The 26,872-nt window shown below is 33.7% G+C and overlaps 1 protein-coding gene across 1 annotated transcript; it reads left to right on the top strand.

Moving 5' to 3' along the window:
• Positions 1 to 9,939: 9,939 nt before the first annotated feature.
• LOC104882030 (DNA (cytosine-5)-methyltransferase CMT2-like) lies at positions 9,940 to 26,847 on the top strand. Its single transcript, XM_010663907.3, has 4 exons — positions 9,940 to 10,610; positions 10,840 to 10,880; positions 12,092 to 12,194; positions 26,431 to 26,847. The coding sequence occupies exons 1-4, from the start codon at positions 10,194 to 10,196 to the stop codon at positions 26,455 to 26,457; spliced, it is 588 nt and encodes a 195-aa protein (XP_010662209.1). The 5' UTR covers positions 9,940 to 10,193; the 3' UTR covers positions 26,458 to 26,847.
• The last annotated feature ends 25 nt before the right edge of the window (positions 26,848 to 26,872 follow it).

Below are 26,872 nucleotides of genomic sequence, written 5' to 3' on the forward strand. Positions count from 1 at the left end.
TTTTTTTTTATAAGCATAAATGAATTTTTCATAATTCTAAAGTAATGGAATTTGTGATATTAATTCATGAAAAAATAAATTGGACAACAACATCTAATAGTATATGTTAATACTTATTTGCAAGTAATTTTGAAAAAAAAAAACTATATTTATTATGAAAAATGATAAATATAGTTTTTTTTATGCAAAACTACATGCTATGAACATCTCAATTTTAGTCCATGTATAGAATTATGAAGATTTTAATTCAAACATGTTGTAGAATTAAAATTATCAGTATATGATTTTCTATAATATGATTTGTTCATAGCAGATATGACAACAATGTGTTTGATCATAAAGGTGTGATCTCCACAAAATATAATATCGAATTATCAAGACAAATCAGATAGTGTGCGATTTGGGATGAAGTCAAGAGATGACAACTTGATTTATCATACAGGTCCACTCTACGTCGAAAATGAAACTGAATTGTTATGACCAATTCGAAGGGGTATGGTTTATGATGAAGACTAGACAAGACAATGACGTGACTATAACAGATTGCACCCGATTAGATAGATCCTGATAGTTATAAATCATGTATTTAATTCAATATTATAATGATTGTCTAGGTGATTCATAAATAGGATTAACTGAACAACTATGGATGTTATGACCAATTCGACGAGGCGCCCTCTAAAATGATTTAAATGTACGAAATTGAACATCATTTGTATAGCACATAGTTTTCGAGAATCATCTTTGACATCATAGTATGATAATATTGACAAGTTACTGATTGATCCATATTAGTATATAGCTATAAGACCTTATAGTTTGGGTTTTATCCTAATAAATTTTTATGACTATAAATTCTTTTAGCATCATGTTGTTGAACTGTTTAGAGAATCTATGACATCAATTTCATAATATAGGTGAGCTAGATATCGGATTTGGTAACATTTAAATCCCTAAGCTCAAGACTTGATGTTTAACAATAAAAAACTAAATAGGTTAATATATTTTATTTCATTAAAACTCTAGGTCACAACATTTCCCTTTGATCGCACCTCAGGCACCCACAGCATCGATGGATGATATTGATGATGTGGGAGACCCGGATGACCCACTGTGTGGTCAATCAGATTGTGATTCAAACTCGGAGGAAAGGAAAGTTTAATTTCATATAATACCGAAATATGTTATGATATATATGATTTGCTATGACTTTACGAAACTATATATTATGTGTGGTATTTATATAAGGAATAGTTCATATACATTATATCATAACTACTCTGGGTTATGATACTATTATGAATATCATCATAATATAAAGATAAAAATGATACTATTATGAACATATGATAATAGTAATACCATGGTATTAATTCATAATTTATAAAATGATAGATCATATAACCTAATTACATAGGCTTTAAATGATTATCACATTTATAAATTGACTCTAGAGGACCGATCAGTAATTAGGTTTAACTAATGTGCATTACATTTCTATAGGCATGTTTAACATTAATATACTCATACTTGTTTCTTGTTTATTTTTGAATTATAATAATATATGATTTAATATAAATTTATAAATCATATATCACGTCACTTAATAAATATTTTGAATTATATTATTATTCTACATAATAATTTAACATCATGTTGTTCAAATTCGTGTGCATATACTAATCAGTTATGCTATAGTACATAGTCATAAAGAATTTAATTAATAACATCACATAAAGATTGGTTACAATAAATGACGTGAGCTTAAGGTTTTAGATGCTATGAGTAGCTCTAGGCTATGGTTAACATGAATAACTACTGGTCACAAGCTCAAGGCTATAGATGCTACGAATAGCTTAGAGCCACAATTAACATGAACAACTCTATGTACAACTCATGTACAACTCAAGGTTTTCATATAAATATAATTATATAGTATTTGAAACGATATTATAATTTAAGGATCATTTTAGTAATTTAAAATAATCTAGATGTTATGATCATTTGCTATAATGTTGATGATATACATTTTATATTCTCCTCCATGCTTATAAAATATAGATTTGTGAATGATGAATAAAATTTATTAGGGTATGAAATTCTCTATACATGTGATCCAGTATGGAGTTTTCATAGCTTACCGCTTAACCTGTGAGACATCTTTTCTTGCTAATGAAGGTGCTTCTCTATCTGAACCCCCTTTGAAGTCTCTAATAACAGTTGCATTACCTGATAAACATGAGTATTGACAAGTCCATCTCCACAATTCCTAGTTTCAATTCCCTTGCCATTAGAACACTTTAGGGCTCTTAACCTATTAGAGAACCACAAAAATCCTATAATAACCACATGACAAATGAAGCCTCATCAACAAATGCTTTCCCTAGACACTCCCTTCATGATCTAGAGTAGTTCATGTCATCGATAGCCCTAAGTTGTTCACAATATCTAAAGCCTTGAGGTCACGACCTAGGGTTGACATGAATGACTTCGGGTCGTGCACTCAGGGCTTTAAATTCTATGAACAACTCAGGGCTGTCAATGACATGAGCCACTCTTGGTCTTAATCTTAAGGCTCTAGATGCTATGAATAACACGAGGTTGTGGTTGATATGAATGACTTTAGGTCATGAGCTCACGGTTCTAGATGTTATTAACATCTTAGGGCTATGGATGACATAAGCTGCTCTTGTTCATGAGCTTAGGGCACTAAATGCTATCAACTGCTCAAAGCTCTGAATGTTATGAAAAGCTTAGGGCTATGGATGACATGAACGACTCCTATAACTGAGCTCAAGGCTCTAAATTCTATGAACAGTTATGGGTTGTGGGATAATATTGTGATAATATCAATATATGTGGTATGCAATTCGTTTATCAAAATATTATATGCTATATACATATGATTTCGATTTATAAATTGATCACAATTTATAATATTTAAAATAAAATATGATATGATAAAGTATGATCACATTTATAAATTGTAATATAAATGTAGTTCATAAAGGTACGGTCATATAATTTATAATATATATAGGTCATACATATTTAATAATATTTATATGTATAATGTCCTATTTTGAATATAAATTATCAATATTTACGCATAAAATTATCAATATTTGATAATATATTATATATATAATCAGTTTATTATCATATATTATATATATTCATGATTAATATATAATCACTAAAACTATTTTATGTCAATTTATACATAAATATTATAATATAATGAATATATTATATTATATTGTAATATTAATAATACATAAATATACATGATTTATGTATAAATTGTTCATATACTAGTATATGTTATGTGATTATATTGTGTGGTTGACATGATTTATAATTTTATGTCACATCCGGCTTTAATATTTGAAGAATCACTGATACTATTATGAACATCTGATAGTAGTATCATATGTTCATAATAATCATATAATATTGTTATATAGCACTACATTATATACTATAATATATAATGATATATATATATATATATATATATATATATATATATATATATATATATATATATATATATATATATATATCATTATTATGACCGAGTATCTTGTGGAGCATTGATATCTGATGTGTAAATTGGTAGGGGTTGGTAGTTTATCAAGTGTGAAAGGATGAATGAGGAAAAGCAAAGATAAAACCATCAACAACATGCATACATGTTTGACATTATTGCATAGTTGTTAATGGTTATAAATTGTTTATCATAAATGCTATTATATGTTTAATTTAAGGTTTTTTTTTTAAGGATATGCATAGGATGGTTATAAACTTTCCTACTAAGTTGTGAACTCCCCCTATCCCTTTGTGGAGGTTTATGCTATGAAGATGGTGAATCACATTTATAAATTGTAGATATTTTAGAATTTCATTGAAAAATAGATTAGTAAAGCATGTGATTAATTAAGTGTATTTGAACACTTAGGACTTGCTAATGGATTAGGCTTAAGGAAAATCGAAACAATTAGTGTTTGGTAATTAATTAGGGAATCTTAATATGCATTGTAAAGATTATTTAATTCATTTTAAACTTGATTTGAAAACCTGTGGGCATGTAGATTAAAGAATATGAGAATTAAAATTAGCAATAGTAAGTTGTTAAAATCAATAAGAAAGGAAAATGTCATAAGTTTTAATTGTATAAATTTTCATGGTTAGGAAACCTAAATTATGTTGTTTCATTTTAGTTCCTTGTAATAGGTAAAGATCGCCTACATAAGAATCACAAAGGGAAAGTCGATGTAAGGTAGGGAATTTTATGTCATTCCATGGTGTATCTTGGTTTCTTTTCTTGAATCATTTATTGAAATTTCATGTCATTTCTATGATTTCATGAAATGTCTTAATGTGGCACTACATCTCAGTTTATTGTATTGAAATGTTGCAATGATATTTGAACATATATTGGTATGAGGATTCATGGTTTAGTATTGAGGAAATGGTTCATGATGTGGTTGCATTACAAGAACGATATGGAATAATGATATATGATTTCCAGAGATTGATTAATATGTGGGAAGTGTTTATGTGATGCTACATGCACTATCCTTTGATATATTGTTTATGTGAGATCATGAGTCTTTGGTAATCAAAAACTATTTTTTGTTTCTCTTCTTAATAATTGAAAATAAGGCGTTTTAAAGAACATTTTTTAGTTGTTTTTTAAAATTATTTAAAAAAATAATTATAGAAATATGTATAATGATTAAAACTAAATCTCTATGTATAAAAATTATTTTTAAAACATATTTAAAAATATTAAAAATATTTCAGGTTTTCAAACATTTTTTTTTTCTATAAAAATCATAGAACTGTTATTAAAAAACAGTTACCAAACATACCTAAGTGTTTAAAAAAATTAATATTTTTAATAATAAGATTTTATTTATAAACTCAAATGTAAAAAAATAACTTTTAAATTTTATTTTTTATAAATATACTAACACTTAAATAAGCCATTTAAAATTGATTTTGTATAAATTTTATTTTTCTCTCTTGTCAAATTGCCATTGATTTATTTTTCTTTCCATGTTTATAGAACCATAGACCATTTAAATTTGATTTTTTTTCCACTTTAGAAAGGAATATTTCTTTTAAGTAAAACAAGTGCATTGTATTTAAAAATAAATCTTGAATATCCTAGGGCTTGTTTGGTAATAGAGATTAAAATGAGTTTTTCTTTATGTTATGCAATTATTAATTTCTTGTTTAAATTTGGTAAATTTATAAATTGACTTACCTTATCAGTTTTTATTCATGAGACACAATATAAAAAATATATAATATAGTACTAATTGAGCTTTCCCCTTTTTCAAGCAATGCAAAAAAAATGAAATATAATATTCCAACTCCATTACTTTAAAATTGTTCCAAGTATACAAAAATATATTTTTAAAATATATCATTCTTTATTTTTGTTCCCTTAAATTGAAAATTACAAAAAAGACCCTTTATGAAATCAAATCAAAGGAGTTTGTTTGGAACCGTTTTCGAAAACAATTGTATGTTATTCAAAAGGAAAACACGCTTCACAACCAGAAAATAACTAAAAAAGAAATCTTAAAACCAAAACATGTGTTTTTTTAGAAGATATTTTTTAATTGCTTTCACTTATTTTTTAATGGTTGTTTTAAAAATAATTATAAAAACATAGAGAATAATTACAAATAATATCATATAAATGTTATTTTAAAAAAATAAAAAATAAGTTAAAAATATTTCAAGTTCTATATTTGTTTTACAAAACATTACAAAACAGTTTTTTCAAAAATTATTTTCAAAACTATCTTTGATAACAATTATCAAATAAGGCCAAAATTTCTGGACTATATCTACTTAAATATGTTAATTTTGTATATAAAAAATGTCATACTACCAAATAATTATGATCCAAAACTTTAAATCTACACCTTTCAATCATATGATCAAAGTATTGATAGGTGAATTAAAGTACAAAAAAAATAATACATAACCATAAAGAAATGAGACTTTAACATGGAGGAATGTAACCATAATAAAGGGAAGAGTTTTTTATATCACTTTTTATTTTTTAAAAATGTAATAATTTTATTTTAAATTATTTACAACAATTTGAAGCTTTAATATTCACTTGAATATACCAAGGAATCAATGATTGCCAAAGGGGCAAAAAAAAAAAAAAAAATCACTCTTTTGCATGGTGTCATTGTCCTGGTCACCTCAAGGTGAGATTTTTTGGGAAGTTGGGCAGGGTCATGTAAAATATTATGTAATGGGTCGCTATCTAGAGGACAATTTAGTTGGACACTCACTTTGTCTATGGCATGAACCGACTTGGAAGATGATCAACCCATTCCTCGTCCCTTTTCATAGCCAAAGTCAAAAAGAAAGAAGATTAATCAAATTTCAATAGCCAACAATAATTTCTTACACGCTTTCCATACTAAAAAAAGTTGATTTCGTTTTTGTTTACAGATCTATGTATTTTTTAGACTCATCATGAGTCAATGTAATATGACGAATTTGAAATATACATGAAGGGAGACCCTTTTTCCCTTGTCCTTCTTCGTATTTCCTTTAAGTCAAGTCTCACTTTTTTTTTTGTAATATATTGACTACACGTTCTTCCATAAAATCTTTTAATTCCATTTTATTTTCCTTTTCCTTTTTTTCTTTATATTTATTGATTTAAATTATTTATAAACATTTTAAGTAAAAAATAACAATTAATTAATTGAAAATAAACTTAATATAAACATAAATACTTGAGATATAAGATTTTAATTTAGAAGTTCAAGACATAAAATTTTTTATATTCATTTTAAATAAAATAGTTATTTATTTATTTTATAAATCTTGTCATATATGGATTAAATAAAAATATTTTTATTATATTATTTTAAAATATTATTTTTTTATGTGAAAATCAAAATCAATTATCATGGTTTTAACTTTTTACTTATGGTTTATGCTTAACTGTTGTTTTGACTTTTTGTTTGGCTAAAATATTTATTTATTTTTTATATGTAAAATAAATACTTGACCATGGTTCTTGCCTTTTGATTGGTTAAAATTTTAAAATTTTCATTTATATAAAATAAAAAATAAAATATAGTTTTTCATTAAAAGTGTATTTGATATTTTTTTTATTAATTTCTCTTAATTTTATTAGTAGTAAAAAAAATTTATAATAATGTACCTTTTAAGTGTGTTAGGCAAAAATTGAGCACCTTCCTAAAGCACTTAGTTGATACACCTCAAAAGAGTGCATAACTTAAATTGTGACCTATGGACCCTCGGTTATGCACCTCAAAAGTTGCACAGTCCCAATACTGCCTATTACGAGTTCAACGTTGACCGTTATAAATAGATAATATGAAATGCGTGATTATTACAACAATTAAACACTATGTGTCTAACCCTCACAAATGAGTTACCATTTTTATTTAAAAAGTATCATTGATGTTTATAGGATGTATGACATATAATGAAAGATATATCACCCTGCTTTGAGTTGGGGTTGGGGTTAGTCTCGCTCTTTACATGCTCACCATCGACTATAATAAATATATATATATATATATATATATATATATATATATATATATATAATGCATGAGTGTAATTAAATTCAAACACACTCATGTTTAAGAAAGTAAAATTAATGTATAAAGAAAGTATTACTAATGTTTATAAGAGTGTAATAGATAAAATATCTCATATAATGAAGGATGCACCCTATCAGACTGGATTGGCCGATTCGACCAGTGACCTTTTTGGTCTGGTTCCTCCTGGGATGGTTATCAATCGGACCGATGTTCAACCGCGTGGGCCACTCTCTCACTACCCAACATTAATTGCCTACCCCTTTTTTTTCCCCATCTTGCAAAATGGGCCCCTTACCCATGTACAATGTCACAAGGACCAACAACCACTTAGCTTAAGTTAGTTAGAAAGAGGTTTATAAAACACTTTATTTTTCCTCTTATTTCCAATGTGGGATAAGGTAAAGGGATTTAAAAGCAAAAATCAACTTTGTTCCTATAGGAAGCAACAAGAGGGTTAAACCATGGATCACAATCTCATAATGGCATAATTACTCCATTGTGGTGCATAATGGCATAATTACTCCATTGTGGTGCATATTTGTTTGTGTTAATATTTAACAGAAAATAACTACATAGGCTATTTCAAAAAATAATATATATATATAAATCACATTTTTTTTTCATTTTCAATTTGTTTTCATATTTTTACCATTTTGAACATATTTTCATATTTAAATATTGTATATATTTTGTTTATTAAATATAAACCATTAATACATTTATATAAAAATGAATAAATAATATTTAATATTTAATTATATATTTTAAATATTTTATAATCATTTTAAATTTTAATAAAATATAAAATATATATTTATGACGTCACCGGTTCGACCACCGGTCCAACCAGTGAACCATAGACCGGTAACTTTTTCGATTCAATATTCAGTTCGATTCTAAAAACATTTGATGCACTACCTTACTTCCACCTTATTTTGGGTTAGGGTTGAGATTAGTACCACCCATTACATGCTCAACTTTGTCCATACTAAAATAAATAACATGAAATGCATGAGTATTATAAATGCGAAATGATGAAACTATTATTTTCTTAAACTTTTCAATTTCTCTCACTTAAACCCTAACTATCTTCTTCGATTCCGTTTCTTCTTTTTCTTTTCCTCATTTATTTATTTTAATACCGAAATATAAAAAAAATGATAAAAAGGAATGAGGACGTATGGGTAGATTCTCACAGGTTTCGATATTAAAAAACAATTTAAAGAAGAAAAATAAAATTGAAAAAATGGGTTAGATTTCGAATGGTGAACCATAAAGAGGTTGAAAAAATATAGTAGTTGTATCATTTCATATCTATAATTTATTTTAAAAAAGATAGACAAGAATGACTATGCATTTAGATAAGTATAAGATTGTGTACATCTAAAATTTCCATTTTTTTACACAATATTTATAAAAATTATATTTATTCATAAATAAAGAAGGAGATCAATAACCATCATTGATCTTCATTTTTATTTTAATATCATACTATTTTTTTTTAAAAAAAAAAAGTAGTAGATTTTCCCAATTTTGAGAAAATATTAGGATAAAAAAATTTCCAATACTATATGGGTTGCGGACATGATACTTTTATTTTCAATTAAACTAAAATATTTTATTTTGAGAAATTTTATTTTAATTTAAAAAAAGTTTTGAGTACTTTGAGGATTTAGATTGAGAACAGAATAAGTATAGAGAAAGAGCCTACCCTTAGTAGTTGCTAGTTGTATCTCATTCTAGAGGTAAGGCCTGTTTGGTAATATAGTAAATCATGGTAAAATGTTGAATTTGATTTTTCAAAACATTTAGTCCAAATCCTGGCCGAACATTGGATGTCACAAATTTTGGTATAGGTGAAACAAAACCTAATTTGCTCTCATCATAATCGGAAAACACTGAGGTGGTGTTTGTTTTTTGGCTGAATAGAAAAAGCCAAATATTTTAGCTTTTTCTATTTTAGCTAAAAGTAACTTATTGACATCAACCAACATCATTAAACTAAATTTATTGATAATAAGCTCACTTTAGCTATGTTGGATAGTATCGACAAGTTACTTTTAGTTGAATAGAAAAAGCCAAAATATTTGGCTTTTTCTATTAAGCCAAAAAACAAACACCACCTGAGTCTCAAAAAGAAAGAAAAAAAGCTCCGGAACCAACTTTTTTTGTTTCCTTGATATTTCATGATGATAGACAAACAAGCCCTAGGTTTCACTAGCTACGGAACCAACTCCACCATCAAATCCATTTAATAACTCGCCCAAAATTCCGCTTCCCGCCCAAATTTGGTCTCTTCAAATTTCACCCTCCACTTGCTATATATCCCCCCACATTCTTACATCTGTCTCGCTCTCTCTTTCTACACTTTCCCTCCTTGTTCTTTCTCGACCTCCGCTGCCGGAACCCTCACTGCTATCTAGCCGGCGCCATCGGAGTGCCTACCAAGCGCAAGGCTGCGGCCGAGGAGTCTCCGAGCATCGGACTTCTTCGAGGAAGACTAGGAGAGCAGATCTAGCCGGAGCGCCGGCGCTGAGAGTGTCGCCGAGGACGTGTTCAAAGAAGGGGAAGATGCCTGAGGAATCTGGGAATGTTGTGTGCAATGCAAACGGAGACGTAAAGGTTGAAGCAGAGTCTCTGAGGTCTAAGCCTGCGGTTTCGTCGAAGCAGGGGAAGCGAGTGGATCTCTCCGGAGATTCAGTCTCCAATGTAGGGACGCCGGAGGACGGGAAGTTCCCGGCGAAGGAGTCGGTTAGCTCTGAGAGAGTGAGTTATTTGAAGAAGGGGAAGAAGCAGGAATCGGGTAATGTGGTGTATAATGGAGATGGAGAGGTAAAAGTTAAGGCTCAGATTAGCCATGTGAACGGGTTTTTGTCTAAGAGAAAGATGAAAAAAGAAGAGGTGGAGGAAGGTGATTGCCGGTTGGTCGGAGAAGTTATTCCGCATGAGGAAGCTCGCCAACGGTGGCCCGAGCGGTATGAGCCTAAGGTATACCGGAATTGGTGTTGCTCCACGTTTCTGTTTAATTTTATGAGAAAACATAGGCAAATGAAAGGTTTTTTTAAATGTCATTTTGGTCATTTGACGCACAGCAGAGTGCTTTATGTTATCTTCTTCAACTTTCTCAGCATTCCACACCGATTATGAACCTGATTTCTTGTTCTCCTAGGCTCTGTATTCTTTCGATTATTTTGATATTTGTGTTTGGATTTTTCAGAAGAAGAATACGCAGGCTTCTGGATCAAAAAGCTCCAAAGAGTGAGTTTTTCACTGTGAATATTTTGCTTCTGGGCTAATATTTGTGATATATCCCTTGATTTTTTTCTGGGCTAATATTTGTGATATATCCTTCTGGATCGAAAATCTCCAAAGAGTGAGTCTTTCACTGTGAATATTTTGCTTCTGGGCTAATATTTGTGATATATCCCTTGATTTTCTTCTGGGCTAATATTTGTGATATATCCCTTGATTTTTTTTTTTAAAATTTATTATTATATGCATTGATCTTATATGCATTGATCTTGAACTGTGTTCTGCGGGGAACCATCAAGAACAGTCCCAAATAGAGAAATTAGACAGACGAGAAACTATATGAGACAAAAACCCAAACTTGCTCTCCATCCTGAAGTCAAGTTGCATTCATTTGGACAGTAAAATCAACAGATTATTGGCGTACGTTTTCCCAAGAAATCAACATTCAAATAAAAAGTTGTGCAAAATTTATTTCCTTGAACTTCCTTCCCAAACCATGACACCCTTTGAAGGCCGCCACTGACACAATAGTCCCTGAACAATGGATAAATTAGGCATTGAAGACACAAAGTCCTGAAACATCAATGCCTTTTATTTTTTCCTGTGCAAATGGCAAAGGATTCGGGTGAGATGGCACTGTTGAGCTTTTATTTCATGTGAATGCTAACAGAATAGAATGTCATACATAAAAAAGAAAAAAAAAATACAAGAAATTTTCACAAATCTTCTAAAAACCAACTGAGTTGCAAGAATGGATGGAAGCAATGCTACAACTCCTTAGATGCTATTAATGAATTAGAATAATGATAAGCTGTATTTCCCTTTCACATATACTGTGCCAAATTGTGATGCTCTCTTGTTCTTCCTAATTTGTTAATTATTAAGGATCTTTGTTTTGGCTTATGTTTACTTCTAAATTTTGGACGTTAAGTTTTTTATGTGTCAAAACTGGTTTCACTGTCTCATACCAGAACCTTAAAATGAGATTTTATAGAAAAGTTTCCATTCATTGCTCACTGCCAAGTTGCATTCTATCCTCTTCGCTGAATGAATCCTTCCCTCAGTGTTCCAAAAAAGGATGACCTCATCCACATTCCTTTTGTGAAACTTATTAATAGCTTTAAGTTGCCAATGCTTGAATGTGACTGCATTGATCCAATAAGCCTCTATTATTTTCATTGGATCTGTTGAGCTTACTATGCCTTTAATTGGAACAGTAAGGATGATTCAGAGGAGATAGTGAAAGCTCGATGTCATTATAGGCAAGCAGAAATTGATGGACGTGTCATAGTCAACCTAAATGATAATGCACATGTAAAAGTGAGTTGTTACTGGATGTGCTTTTGGTGCTAAATATTTCTTTCTGCAAGTATACAACATGCTATTACATGATTGTTAATGCTCATATGATGAAAATTATTGAATTGCTACATGGTATATTAAGCAGTAATTTGATTATTGACAATGAGTTAAAGGGATTCTCTTATGTCACTTCCAATGTGATCTTGTTTTATTTTATTTAATAGTTATTTTTGGTTTTCAACCTCCTTAGTAGGTAGTCATGTTAAAGAAAGAAGGATTTTGTGCTAATTGGACTTTTAGAAGAATATTTATGGCTAAGAGAAAAACCATGAATAACAAAGAAAAATGATCAATGTTCATCAATTATATTTTTGCTTTTATGATTTTGTCTAATTTCTAAGTGATGTTTCTTTTTTATCTTTCATTATTATGTTGCATTCAAGTGTCTATACGCATTGTCAATATTAATTTTTTTTAGCTTAAACCCTATATTACAAAATTTGGAACTGTCAAGAATCTAATACTTGCATTTGATACTTGTATTGAAATCAATGCAATGTAGCCTAGAGCAAAATGATTGAATGTTTCTATTTTTGAATAGTCTAATTTTATATTCAATTATACTAAAAGTTTGCTATCAAGGTGTTTAAGTTTTTGCTTTTATATACAAGAGGTTTTTTTTTTAGGTAAAAGCTTTTGTATTAGAAGTGCCTAACAATGCATAAAGAAGAATAGGGAAACACCAAAAACAACATCCTTATCTTACATACAACAAACCAAATAATAAAATCAAATAATGACAATGAGCTAAAACCTAAATGCACCACAACCTAATTCAAGAATATGTACATTAAAGATTATATAGTTATTTGGTTTGCTATATTGGAATTATCATTTGCGTGATACATAGAAGAAAAATAGTTACTGCATCTTACTTTGTTCTATTCATTAGAAACCATATTATAGTCGTTCCATAAACTTTACTAGCGTTAAATGCATATATGCTTTGAATAGTATCAACATTAGAACTTTATGTGGTCATCTTTAGATAAGTATGGAGTCAAATTTGTATGTATAAGACTCAAAGGAGTATGTCGCATCAACAAGTTTAGTTATTTTAAAAATTTTTATAGGATTTTTTGAACCTTTTTTTTTGGACAAGTAAAAGAGAAGAAACTATATTGAAAAGAGATGTTGAAACGACTCAAAATATATAAAAAAGATGCACCCCTTTCCCCAATTAGGACAAAAAACATCTGTTAAAAGCGGAGAAGCAAAAAAGCCATCCTCATCGAGATCCCACTCAATCAATGAAACCAATTGAAGTCAAAGGACCATTTTTTATGAACAATTTTGTCTTTGACAAAGAAAATAAACAAAAGAACTCTTAAGTCTTTGGATGAACAACACATCATCTTTAAGTGTAATTTTGTTTCTTGCCTTCCAAACTATCGAAAAAATATATAAGGGGCTTATTCTCCAAACTTCTCATCTTTTTTCCCACAAAGGACCCGTTCCAACCCAAGAGTGTTGCCTTAATTGAGGCTAGCAGCATCTATTGCACCTTAAAGAGTGAAAAACAACACCCAAAGAGTCCTTGTCTTGGAACAATGGAGGAGGACATGGTCCATCGATTCCTCATGTATTTGGCAAAGGTAGCATCTATTTGCTAAAGACTATCCTCTTTTTTGAAGTTGGTCCAAAGTAAGAGCTTTACCCTAAGTTGCACATAAGATTTCCAAATGACATTCGAGGGGAAAGAGATTGAAGGGCTTGATTCTAGGGCTTTGTAGAGAGACTTAGCAAAGAACTTCCCACATTTAGTCTCCATCCAAAGCACCTTATCTTTTACATCCCGTTGAACACTTTTCCCATTAAGGCATAATAAAAACCTATGCACCTCATCCATCTCCCAATCATTGAAGGGTTTAGAGAAATGCAAGCCCTAACTACCCTCTCTCTCAATGAAACTCCAAACATCTTTCACCCAAGCGTCCTTGGAAGTAGCTAGAGCAAATAGAGTAGGAAAAGCAACATGAAAAGATGACGCCTCACGCCATCTATCCTTCCAAAATTTCATGCTCTATCCATTGCCCACCATAAAGGAGAGTCTACTATTTACAACATGCCACTCCTTTCTAATTGATTTCCACAACCCCACACCATACTCATCCCTCGCTTCCTTGGAATACCAACCCCTTTGCTCCTTCCCATACTTTCTCCTTATCACTTGATTCCAAAATGTCCCTCTCTCATTTGCAAACCTCCAACTTTATTTGCACAAAAGCGTTTCATTAAGAGAAGAAAGACACTTCACCCTTAAACCTCTTTTTTTTTTTTGTTTGTTTAAGCAAACAAACACCCATCTTACAAGATGAGATTTTTGCTCAAGAGTCCTACTTATAAAAAAATCCATCTGAATATGCTTTAACCTCAATTTGATCATCCTAGGTAAAGTAAGCACAAACATGAAATAAATGGGCAAGCTAACCAAAATACTCTGAATCAAGTTGATATTGGATTTTTTGAACTTTTAACTATCGTATTATGTGTATCATTAATAATTTTAAAAAGGACAAGCCACACCAAAGGCTCGGAAATCTCCTAGAGCTAAGGTGCAACACAATGTACGCGCTTGAGTGAAGTGAAATGTAATCAAAGAAGCATATTAATTCGATAAAATATGATTCAAAATCTAATCTAATCCATAAAAAATTTAAGATTTTAAAAACTTAAAAGAAACATTCAATAAAAAGGTAATGAAATTATAAATATGTTCATTATATTATAATGAATATGTTCATATTTTATAATCGATACTAATCTAATTTGATAAATTATGAATTATTATAATATATTCATTATATTATAATGAATATGTTCATATTTTATAATCGATACTATTATAACTAATCAATATATGCACACAAATTTGAACAACATGATGTTAAATTATTATATAGAATAATAATATAATTCAAAAATATATATTATGTGACATGATATATGATTTATAAATTTATATTAAATCATATATTATTATAATTAAAAAATAAACAAGAAACAAGTATGAGTATATTAATGTTATATTATAATATGAGCTCATGACTCTAAATGCTATGAACAACTCAAGCTTGTGGGTTACATGAGCTCCTCTGGGTCATGAGCTTAAGGCTCTATATGCTATAAATAGCTTTAGGTTGTTAACATCAATGACTCCAGGTCATGAGCTTAAGGCTCTAGATGCTATGAATAGCTCAAGGTTGTTGATGACATGAAAGACTATGGGTTGTGAGCTTAGGGCTTAGATGCTATGAATAGCTTTGGGTTGTGGTTGACATCAATGAGTCTATGTCATTAGCTCAAGTCCCTAGATGCTATGAATAACTCTGGGTTATGGTTGACATGAATGAGTTTATGTTGTGAGCTTAAGGCCGTAGATGCTATGAACGACTTTGGGTCTTCAGGTCATGGCTCTAGATGTTATGAACAGCTTTGGGCTATGGTTAACATGAATGACTTCGAGTCATGAGTTCCAAACATTATATGCTATGAACAGCTCAAGGCTATTGATTACATGAAAAACTCTAGGTCATGAGCTTAGGTTTGTGGATGACATGAATGGCTCAGGGTTTTAAGGTAAGGGCTATAGAAGATCTCAGGGTTGTGGTTGACATGAATGACTCTGGGTCATGGGCTCAGGGCCTTAGATTCTATGAACAACTTAGGGTTGTCAATGACATGAGCCACTCTTGGTCTTAAGCTTAAGGCTCTAGATGTTATGAATAACACCAGGTTGTGGTTGATATGAATGACTCCAGGTTATCAGCTCACAACTTTAAATGCTATTAACAGCTCAGGGTTGTGGATGACATGAGCTACTCTTGTTTATGAGCCTAGGGCACCAGATGATATCAATATCACTTAGTTGTGCTTTGACATGAATGACTTTGGGTTGTGAGTCGGGGGCTCTTGATGTTATGAATAGTATAGGGCTATCGATGACATGAAATACCACAGGTCGTGAGCTCAGGGCTCTTGATGCTATGAACAACTTAGGGTTGTGAATGTCATGAGCTACTCTAGGTCGTGAGCTTAGGGCTTTAGATGTTATGAACAACTCAACGTTGTGCATGACATGAGCTCCTTTGGGTCATGAGCTCAGGGCCGTTAATGGTCTAAACATGTCAAGGTTTTTGTTGACATGAAGGACTTGAGGTCGTGAGCTAAGGGCTATAGATACTTTGAACATCTCAAGGTTGTTATTGACTTGAACGACTCTAAGTTATAAGGTCAAGGCTTTAGATGCTATGAACAAGTTAGGGTTTCCAATGACATGTGCCACTTTAGGTCATGAGCTGAGGGCTTTAAATGCCATGAATAGCTCTAGGCTATAGTTGACATGAACGACCTTGAGGCGTGAGCTCTTAGCTCCAAGTGCTATGAACAACTTAAGGTTATCAATGACATGAAAGACTCTAGGTTGTGAGCGCAGGGCTTTATATTCTATGAGTAGCTCAGGGCCTTAGATACAAAAGTTTGCGACCATTATGAGAAGGTTAGATGATAAATAGATCATGATTTGAAATATCATTTTCCACATTTCCAATTTTCCAAATTCCTAACTTAGCATTTCCAAAATCTTCGAAGTTTCCAAAAATTTGTAAAGTTCCAAATTCATTTTTTTTTAAAAATTCCCGTACTAAAGTTTCTAGAAATTCGAAAAAATTTTGGATTCATTTTTTAAAAATTCCCATACCAAAGTTTTTGAAAATTCATAAAGTTTCGAATTCATTTTTTTAAAATTCCTGTACACCAAGTTGTCGAAAATTCGTAAAGTTTTGGATTCATTTTTTAAAATTCCCGTACACCAAGTTTTTGAGAATTCGTAAGATTTAGGATTCATTTTTTTTAAAATTCCAAAATCTTCCAAGTTTCTGAAAATTCGTAAAGTTTCGGATTCATTTTTTTTAAATTCCTGCATACCAAGTTTTTGAAAATTCGAAAAGTTTTGGATTCATTTTTTTTGAAGTTCACATACCCAAAGCTTTTGAAAATTCAAAAAGTTTCATATTCATTTTTTTAAAGTTCTTGTACCCAAAGTTTTCAAAAATTCAAAAAATTCTAGATTCATTTTTTTTTAAAAATTCCCGTACCCAAAATTTTCAAATCTTTGAGTTCTGAATTCAATTTTTAAAATTCCCGTTCTTGAATTTTTCAAAATGTCACAAAGTTTTGGACTCAATTTTTAGGATTCTCGTTCCCAAAATTTTCAAGGTGTCACGAAATTTTAAGAAGTTTTGAAAATTTCGGATTTAATTCTCTAACATTATTTCCAAAAATTTTTAAAGTTTCAAAAATTCTGGATTTGTTTTGTGTCATTTCCGAAAAATCTCTAAAGTTTCAAAAATTTCGAATTTGTTTTTTAGTGTCAATTCCAAAAAATTTCTAAAGTTTTGAAAATTTTGAATTTATTTTTTTAGCGTCAATTTCCAAAAGTTTTGAAAAATTCCGGGTTTATTTTTCTAGTGTCAATTTCCAAAAATTTTGAAAATTATAGATTTCTTTTTAAGTGCCAATTTCTAAAAGTTTCAAAAATTTCAAACAGGAAATATGTTAGACCTCAGTTGAAAGCCAGTGGAACGAGAGTAGCTAAATTTTAGTCACGTAGTCCAGAGTCATGGCTGTGTTTGGTGGCCATTACTGATCAATAGGCTTAATGTTTTATGTTGTTTTATTACATACACTGATCTATTTATATAAAATGATCCAAGGTTGTAGGGTTATGGAATTTTATTATAATACATATTTTGAATTATGACCCAAATGTGGTATTGGTACTATTAAGTCAATGTGAACTATATAGTAATGTTTTACGTTGTACTATCACAAAACTATATATCATTTTTTTAATCAATAATATTTAATATTGAATTAAAGACATGATTTATAACTATCGAGATCTATCTAATTGGGTGCGATCTGTTATAGTCACGTCATTGTCTTGTCTAGTCTTCATCATAAACCATACCCTATCGAATTGGTCATAACAATTTAGTTTCGTTTTTGATGTAGAGCTTTACAAATAATAAGTTCCCAAGTTTAATACAATCATCTTGTGGAGCATTGATATTTGATGTGTACATCTCAAATTTGATTAATATGTGGAAAATGTTTATTATAAATGATGTTCGTGTCAACGATTTGATTGTATTAATATAAAATATAGTTCATGATTGTGTGAACAACATGATCATGACATGATCAGGTCATTTATTATAAATATTAGAGGTTTATTCTAAGTCATACAATTTTTTTTTTTTGATAAGTAAAGGATATGCATTATAAAGGCAAATCGCCGCAAAGCATACAGGAAGTATACAAGGCAACTAAGGCCTCAAAAAACAATGACAAAAAAAAAACACCTCCCTTTAAGTGGAAGCTATCCACTCTAGGAAGCCTATAAGGGAGAACGTCTCCTCACCTACATACAATTTGGCCCAACTCCACAAATTATAGACAAAAAAATTCTTTAACTTTTGAACGTTTAACACCCCCTCTAAACGCTAATCTATTCCTCTCCTTCCACACCGTCCAAAAAATACACAACGGAATGACATCCCATATCTTTTTCCTTTTCTTTCCCACAAACGATCCCCTCCAACTAGCTAAAGCCTCCTTTACAGTTTCTGGAAAAACCCATTTCACATCAACTAAACCAAAAACAATATCCCATAAAGCTCTAACCACTGTACAATGTATAAGGATATGATTTACACTTTCTTCCTCACATCCACACAAGAAACAACGATTTGGAAGTTGTAGTCCTCTTCTTTGAAGTCTATCCAGAGTAAGCACCTTTCCCCATGTCGTCTCCCATGCAAAAAAAGCAACTTTAGTTGGCACCCTTGCCACCCAAATGCTTCTTGAAGGAAAACCTATATCATCAGACTTCATCAACAAGCTATAAGCTTCCTTGACCCTAAACTGACCACTTCTTCCTTGCCTCCATAGAACTGAGTCTTCCTCCAAAGAGGGTTTGTAACCGCTCAATATGTGGAGAAAATCCCCAACCAAATCCAACTCCCAATCATTGAAGTTCCTCAAGAAATTTAGATTCTAATTTCCTTGACCCGAGTTTTGATCCCACATTTCCTCAATCGTTGAATTCCTTTGCGCAGTCATACCATAGAGATGAGGAAAACATTGAGACAATGATGATTCTGAACACCACACATCTGTCCAAAATCTAATCATGTTATCCTTCCCTACTCGGAATCTCATGTTATCCCAACACCACTTTGATTCTTTCAAAATCTCCTTCCAAACCCCTATTCCAATCGCCCCATTTGCCTTCTTGGGCCTCCAATCAAGACCCTCCTGCCCGTACTTCACCTTGATCACTTGTTTCCACAGATTATCTTTGTCACAGGCATACCTCCATATCCACTTGCCAAGTAAAGCTTTGTTCAACAAAGCTAACTTCCTAAGACCTAACCCACCTTTATCCTTGTCTGTACATACCATCTCCCATTTAACCAGATGAATTTTCCCTTCCATATTTCCCTCTCCCCACAAAAAGTCCCTTTGCACTTTTTCAATCCTTCTAACGACCTTGGGCATTCTGAAAATAGACATTTGATAGATTGACATGCTAGCCAAAGTACTTTTTATTAAGGTGACTCTTTTGCCTTTAGAAATATATTGCCGTTTCCAAAGAGCTAGTCTCCTCCTTACTCTCTCTTCCACCCCATCCCATATATAAGGCGCTCTATTGGGGGCCCCTAAAGGAAGACCCAAGTACTGAGAAGGTAAAGACCCCACCCTGCAGCCTAGCTCAACAGCCAACTCCTCCATCTCCACCACCTCTCCAATTGAAATGATTTCACTCTTGGCTAAATTAATCCTTAGGCCTGAAGCCGCTTCAAACCAGAATAAAATCCAACTTAAATGAGTTAGATGATCCTTTCTGGCCTCATAGAATATAATTGTGTCGTCAGCAAAAAACAAGTGAGAGATGTTCAAAGGGGGCCACTTCCACCCCTTATATTACACCCTGATAAAAATCCCCCCTCCACAGCTCTCCTGATAAGAACATCTAGCACTTCCATCCCCATAATAAAGAGATACGGAGACAGGATCTCCTTGTCTAAGACCTTTAGTGCTAGGGAAGAAACCTGTAGGCACTCCATTAACCAACACTAAAAATTTAGTTGAGGATAGGGAGCTCCACATCCACCCCACCCACTTAGGCCCAAAACCCATCTTTTGCAACACCTTCAACGAGAACTTCTAATTGATGCTGACATAGGCTTTCTCTATATCCAATTTGCATATAATGCCCTTTTCTTTTCGTTTCTGCCACGTGTCTATCACTTCATTTGCAATTAAAGAAGCGTCAAGAATTTGTCTTCCCCTCACAAAGGCATTCTGAGAAATGGAAGCCACCTTACCAACTACTTTCTTCAGTCTGTTAGCTAACACTTTAGCCAATAACTTGTAAAGACCCCTAAGAGACTAATAGGTCTGAAGTCTCCAAGGTTCTCAGCCCCACATTTCTTGGGGATCAACACTAAGAAAGTATGGTTAAAACTCTTAAGGAACGAGCTGTGATCGTAGAAGTCCTTGAACATTTCTAAAATCTCCTCTTTAATGAACTCCCAACAACTTTGCAGAATGCCATAGTAAAGCCGTCCGGACCAGGGGCTTTATCCTCATTCATCTCCATCAAAGCCACATAGATTTCATCCTCTGAAAAGGGCATTTCTAGGTTCTCAGCCTCTTGTTGGCTGATCTGATCAAACTGAAGTCTCCCTATGTCCGCCTTCCACCCCATATCTTCTGAAAGCAAATTTTGAAACGCATTAGCAATTCCTTCCCTGATTTCCTGCTCCTCTAGCAGCCATTCCCCATTGATCTTAATTCTCTCAAAGAGTTATTTCTACGATGAGCGCTTGCCATGCGATGAAAGAATCTCGTGTTTATATCCCCCTCCTTCAGCCATATTTCCCTTGAGAGCTGTCTCCAGTGAGTTTCCTCCATAATCACTCATTTTCTATAATTTTCCTTTGCCTCTTTCTTAAGCTCTGTTTCCTCCATAGTCAGAATTCTTTCACTTTCCTCCCTATCCCAAAATTCCACCTGCTGCAAGGCTAAGGATTTGTTGCTCTCCAGCTTTCCAAAGACTTCTCTATTCCAAACTTTCAGTTTCTGTTTGATTTCCTTCATCTTAATAGCCAGTTTGTAACTAGCATTGCCCTTAACCTCAATTCCTTGCCACCAGCTGTGCACAAGATCTTTGAAGCCCTCTTCCTTAAGCCACATATTTTCAAATCTGAATGGAGTCGAGCCTCGTCTTATCCCACCTCCCACTAACGTGATTGGGAAATGATCGGATACTGGACGGGGCAACCTACATTGATTAATCCCATTGAATTGGTCTATCCAACTAGGAGACATAAGGAACCTGTCCAATCTTGCCCATGCTTGATTATTTTGTCCCCCATTCCAAGTGAAATCTCTCCCCCGAAGGGGAAGATCCACCAACCCAAGATCACCCACAATTTCAGCAAATTTCCTCATTGCTGAATTTATTCCCCTTTGGCTACTCCTTTCCCTCGGAGACAAAATGATATTAAAATCCCCCCCTAAACACCAAGGGTCTTCCCACAGCCCTCTAATCGCCCCAAACTCATCCCATAATGCATCCCCTTCCACTTTGGAAAACGGGCCATACACTCCCATAAAAATCCATATAGCCCTATTTTCTACGTTTCGAAATCTGCAAGATAACGTAAATTGACCCTCTTCCCAATCTAGAATGTCCAGAGACTTTCATCCCAGCATATCAGAATTCCCCCCGAAGCCCCCTTTGCATTCACAGCTTTCCAATCTAGGAATCTTTCGGAGCCTATACTTCTCGCAATGCTATCCGACATAGCTTGAATTTTTGTCTCTTGAATACAGATTAAGTCCACCCTCTGGTTTCTTATGAACGTCTTAATAACTTTTCTTTTTGAGCTATCATTTGCTTCCCTCACATTCCAACTCAGAATTTTCACCTTCATTGGACAATCACAATCTGGCGCCCTTTGCCTTGTACCGAGCCTTTTTGTTTAATCCCCCCCTCATAATTTATGGAACATTCCAGTCTTTTTAACTCCTTTTTGAACTTGGATTTTTCTAGTAGCTCTTTATTATGAATTTTCTCTCGTCTTTTTTTGATTTTGGTCAGAAAATTCATGATTTCCTTCTCCAACCCCTTCGTGGGGAAACCTAGGAATTGGCTGAATTTCGCCAAACCACTCTCTTCCCATTTGCCCTCCGGTTCACTTCTCTCAGCTTGGATATCATATGTGTCTTCGACCCTAACCATCCCCTTGCCCTTGTCACTGCTACTTTTATTTGCTCCCAATTCCTTACATCCATTGCTCCTTTCGTTACAGGCCTCATACACCGTTAACCACATTGCATTATTAGCTCGAGTTTCCTCATTCCAGTCCCTAGAATGATTAAAGAACTCTCCCCTCAGAGTCCGATCAAAAAGAATAGAATTGAGATGAGAGGCCCCTAAAACCCTTTTCCCCCAAGAACACAACCCTATTCCATACCTCATTGATTCTTCTTCAAACGCCTTATCCGTCTCTGATATCCTAGCCACTCCATGTAACTTTCTCATATCCTCAATCTCCCGCGCAACAAAAGGCTTTGGCTCATGAGGATTACATGAAGCGAGACCCGTCAATAGTAAGGCCGTCTTCTGAAGGCTATTTTGGTCTTGGGCTATTGAGGAAGTTGGGCCCTTCCTTAGCTTTCCATCTGGATCGGGCTGTTGGGGACATCCCTTTAAGTAATTTGGGTCTTTGTTTGACAATCGGGCTTTTGGCGAATCTGGGCCTATAGAAGAACAACCCACCTCATCAATCCTATACGACGGGCCTGCTTCTGGGCTAATCTCGCTTGCAGCCACACCTTTCATCTTCAAGCCCATGACTCCACTCTTCAAGCCAGGCCCACCAACCCTTCTTGGCTCATTTGGGCTCGCGATTGGGCTTAAAGTACCAGTTGGAGCCCAAGTCCGGGTTGTTAGGCTTCGAACTGCACTGGCCACGACTCGACCCGATCCGACCCCCTGCTCACCCGTCCCTTCATCTGACGGGTTCAGAGTCTCGAGCCTCACGTTCACCCACTCCTTCATTACTCGCTGCTCTGCACGTGAGACCTCCTTACCCCTAACCTCACTACTATGACGACTAGCTTTTTGTTTGCGATTCCTCCTTAGCACCGGACGACATTCCCACCATAAGGACACAACGTAGACCTCCTCCTTCGCTTCGACTTCCAGGAGACTCGGTCTAGCTTTTCCTCTCATTCTCACCAAGATTCTGGCCCACTAGAGCTCGCCCATCGTTTTTGTCTGTTCGTCGACTGTGATAAAACCACCACATTCATTCCCCACTCTCTTCAAAATCTTTGGACTCCATAGTGAGACTGGGAGCCCAACTAATCTCACCCAGATTTCCTTTCTCTCTTCCTCCTTTGTCCAACATCCACTCCTAAGACTCCAGAAATCCAGCCCTACCTGGACTCCTTCCATCGCGCGCTTCCTCGAGGAGATAACACGTCTAGCCTCTTCCAAATCTTCAAAATCCAACAGAACTCTTTCTTTTTCCAACTTAGCCAAACCTAAGCTACCTTTAAGCTCCCACGATTTTGCCCAAAGCTGTCCTAACTTCTCAAGATCATCTTCTCCCCCTAAGTTGTCTTTCCAACTTGCCATGACACAATGTTCCAATTTCTTTAACAATCCTATTGATTCCTTCCTTTTCACCTTCACTACGATTGCGTTTGGGTTACCCGACAATGATCGTTTTGCTATTGTTGCATACGGTCTTCCCGTAACAGCCTTCTCCATATTCTTTCCTTCTTGGTTTTCTGGTTTTTTGCCAAGAAAGCCTACCATCTGGTTAAGCTTTTCCACCATGGTCATCCACCCCTTTTTATCCCTTCTACCTCTCGGGATGAAAATGTAGAACTGCTTCCTCTCTAGATCAGGAGACCCTTAGCCGTATAAACCCTCCCGTTTTGTTTATCCCTCATGACATAGAGTACAATCTCCCCTGCTCCTTCCATTCCCTTTCCCATCTTGCTTCTTTCTCATCCTTGATACAGAGATTCAGCCCTTCTAAGAAAAACCCTAGGCTATCCGATCCCAATCGGACCCATGATGAAACCCTTCCCTTCTTCTCCACAATGAGGACTTGGATTTTTCCTTTTCTATCATCCACAATAATCTCGAACGCCTTGGATTCCACTATGAAGCTGCACTCCTTTCTTCTGCTTCGCGGCGTCGAGCTCTCCTCTCCCTCCTCACCATTGCACTCGCCTTCGCACTCTCTCTTGTCCTCTCTCGCTCTCTCTCTCTCTTTTTCTCCCATTTTGTCATATTATATTCTAAGTCATACAATTTTAATTGACAAAACAACAACATGACTGATCGATAGCCAAGTAAGAAGTGGTAGGCCACATGGCTGCCATTAACCCCAACTTTCCCAATATTGCAATTTAGTCTTCCTAGTTAACCAATATTAAACCTATAGTTGCCCATTAGTCCTTTAGGCTTTCATATACTAATATATAGTATATGAATTAATACCATATAAGTGCAATTTACGTTGAAAATGACCCAGGGTTGTAGATTCCTATAAGCTGTTCACAAAACACTTTCAATGCGAGCAAATAACATCCAATCAATAGAAAAGCAATGCTCAAGCATTTTTCCCAGCATAGGTCTTTTGACCTGTACTAAAGGTGGAAGGGATAGGGCGAGTTCACAACTCAGTAAGATAGTTTATAACCATCCTATTCTTAAAAACCTTGAATTAAACGTATAATAGCATGCATGATAAACATTTTATAACTATTAATAAATATGCAATAATGTCAAATATGTATGCATGTTGTTGATGGTTTCATCTCTACTTTTCCTCATCCATCCTTTTCCACTTGATAAATTACTAACCCTCACCAATGTACATATTAGATATCAATGCTTCACAAGATACTTGATCATAATAATGACTATTTTGGGATTATCACCTAAGGATAAGTCATACCCCAGGTCTTCTAGGACTCATACCCAAGGATAGGGCTAACCCCGTGTCTTTAGGGATTAAAACCAAAGAACATGAGCAACCTCATACACCCACATCAAAGTGTTTTCCTCAAGGGCTTTAGGGACTTTTACCCAAGGACCCATGGTCCCATATAAATAATATATTAAAGGATAGTTCCTATAATTGATCTTTGGCAACTGAATTTTATTTTATTTTTTATATGGAGAATTATGGAATTTGTGGCTGTTAGTGGATGAAATTCAAGTGGAAAAGATGTTAATTCCTAGTTGAAAATCAATGGAATGGGAATAGTTAAATTTTAGCTATGTAATGAAGTTTCATGGTTGCATTTTGGTGCCCGTTTGGTGGAGATTAAAGGTTACATATATAGGGTTCATGGCTAAAAATTCTCTTAATTCAAGTAGAAATATAGCTAAATTTTAGTAGATTTGGTGGTTGCATATATTGTGTGCTTATGCTTATTGACTCACCATTTTTTGATCTCAGATACGCATCATTGTTTTGATTGTTGATTTCCTATGCATGTTGAATACCAGTTAGGATTGTATGAGTCTTGCCATCCATGTTGCTTGGGGGGGATTGGTTGATCTTTGACCCATATGCTCCAATGTACCCGATTAACTAGTAAAGACCGAATCTTAGGCCTAGAGAGGTGCTATCTCAAATGATGTATTTTCCTAATGGGTAACTTGATCCTTGGACCCAAAAATAGAGTTTCACGGACCGTTTTTTCTTAATTGTAGTCATTGAGAGGTTTTTGTTTTTACTTAAGCTTTCCTATTTCAAAAATAAAAATAAAAATTAGGTGGCGACTCCAAACAAAACCGTTCCTCATCGAGGACGGATTTTCCAAAACTAAAAAACCACACTTTTTCTCCACATATTTTTAATCGCTAGTCATGCCGTTCGGTAGATCGAGGGAGGGTCCATATATATATTTTGTAAGTTTGAAAAAAAGATGACATGATCTCAAGCCTATAACTAAATAGGCATTCTAAAACTGCATCTTTTTATATTATGAAAATGTTATATATGATAAATTTGGCAACCATTTTAAGATTAATAGATTGCCAAGTTGCTAAATATACATTGATTTTAATAAACCTGTGGCATTGTAGGACTTAACCAACAACAGCTACGATTGAAACAAGGATCAAATGCCAAATCATTTCAAGACCATAAATTGACCTGAGCATGGAGTATGTAATCATGACCAGAAAGAAGAATCAGTAGAGCTTGTTGCTGTACATCTATGGGCATAATAAATCCGACCTCTTCTATTTTGAAATAGATTAGAGCAATATTGTAGTCAATTCTTGGAAACATTTTGAGTTTGTGCATAATACACAAGATTAGAGACTCTGCTTCAACCTTTACGTCTTCGTTTGCATTGCACACAACATTCCCAGATTCCTCAGGCATCTTCCCCTTCTTTGAACACGTCCTCAGTGACACTCTCAATGTCGATGCTCCGGCTAGATCTGCTCTCCTAGTCTTCCTTGAAGAAGTCCGATGCTCGAAGCTCGGAGACTCCTCGGCCGCAGCCTTGCACTTGGTTGG

Source organism: Vitis vinifera, chromosome 16 (assembly GCF_030704535.1).
Source record: "Vitis vinifera cultivar Pinot Noir 40024 chromosome 16, ASM3070453v1".
NCBI classification, from domain to species: Eukaryota; Viridiplantae; Streptophyta; class Magnoliopsida; order Vitales; family Vitaceae; genus Vitis; species Vitis vinifera.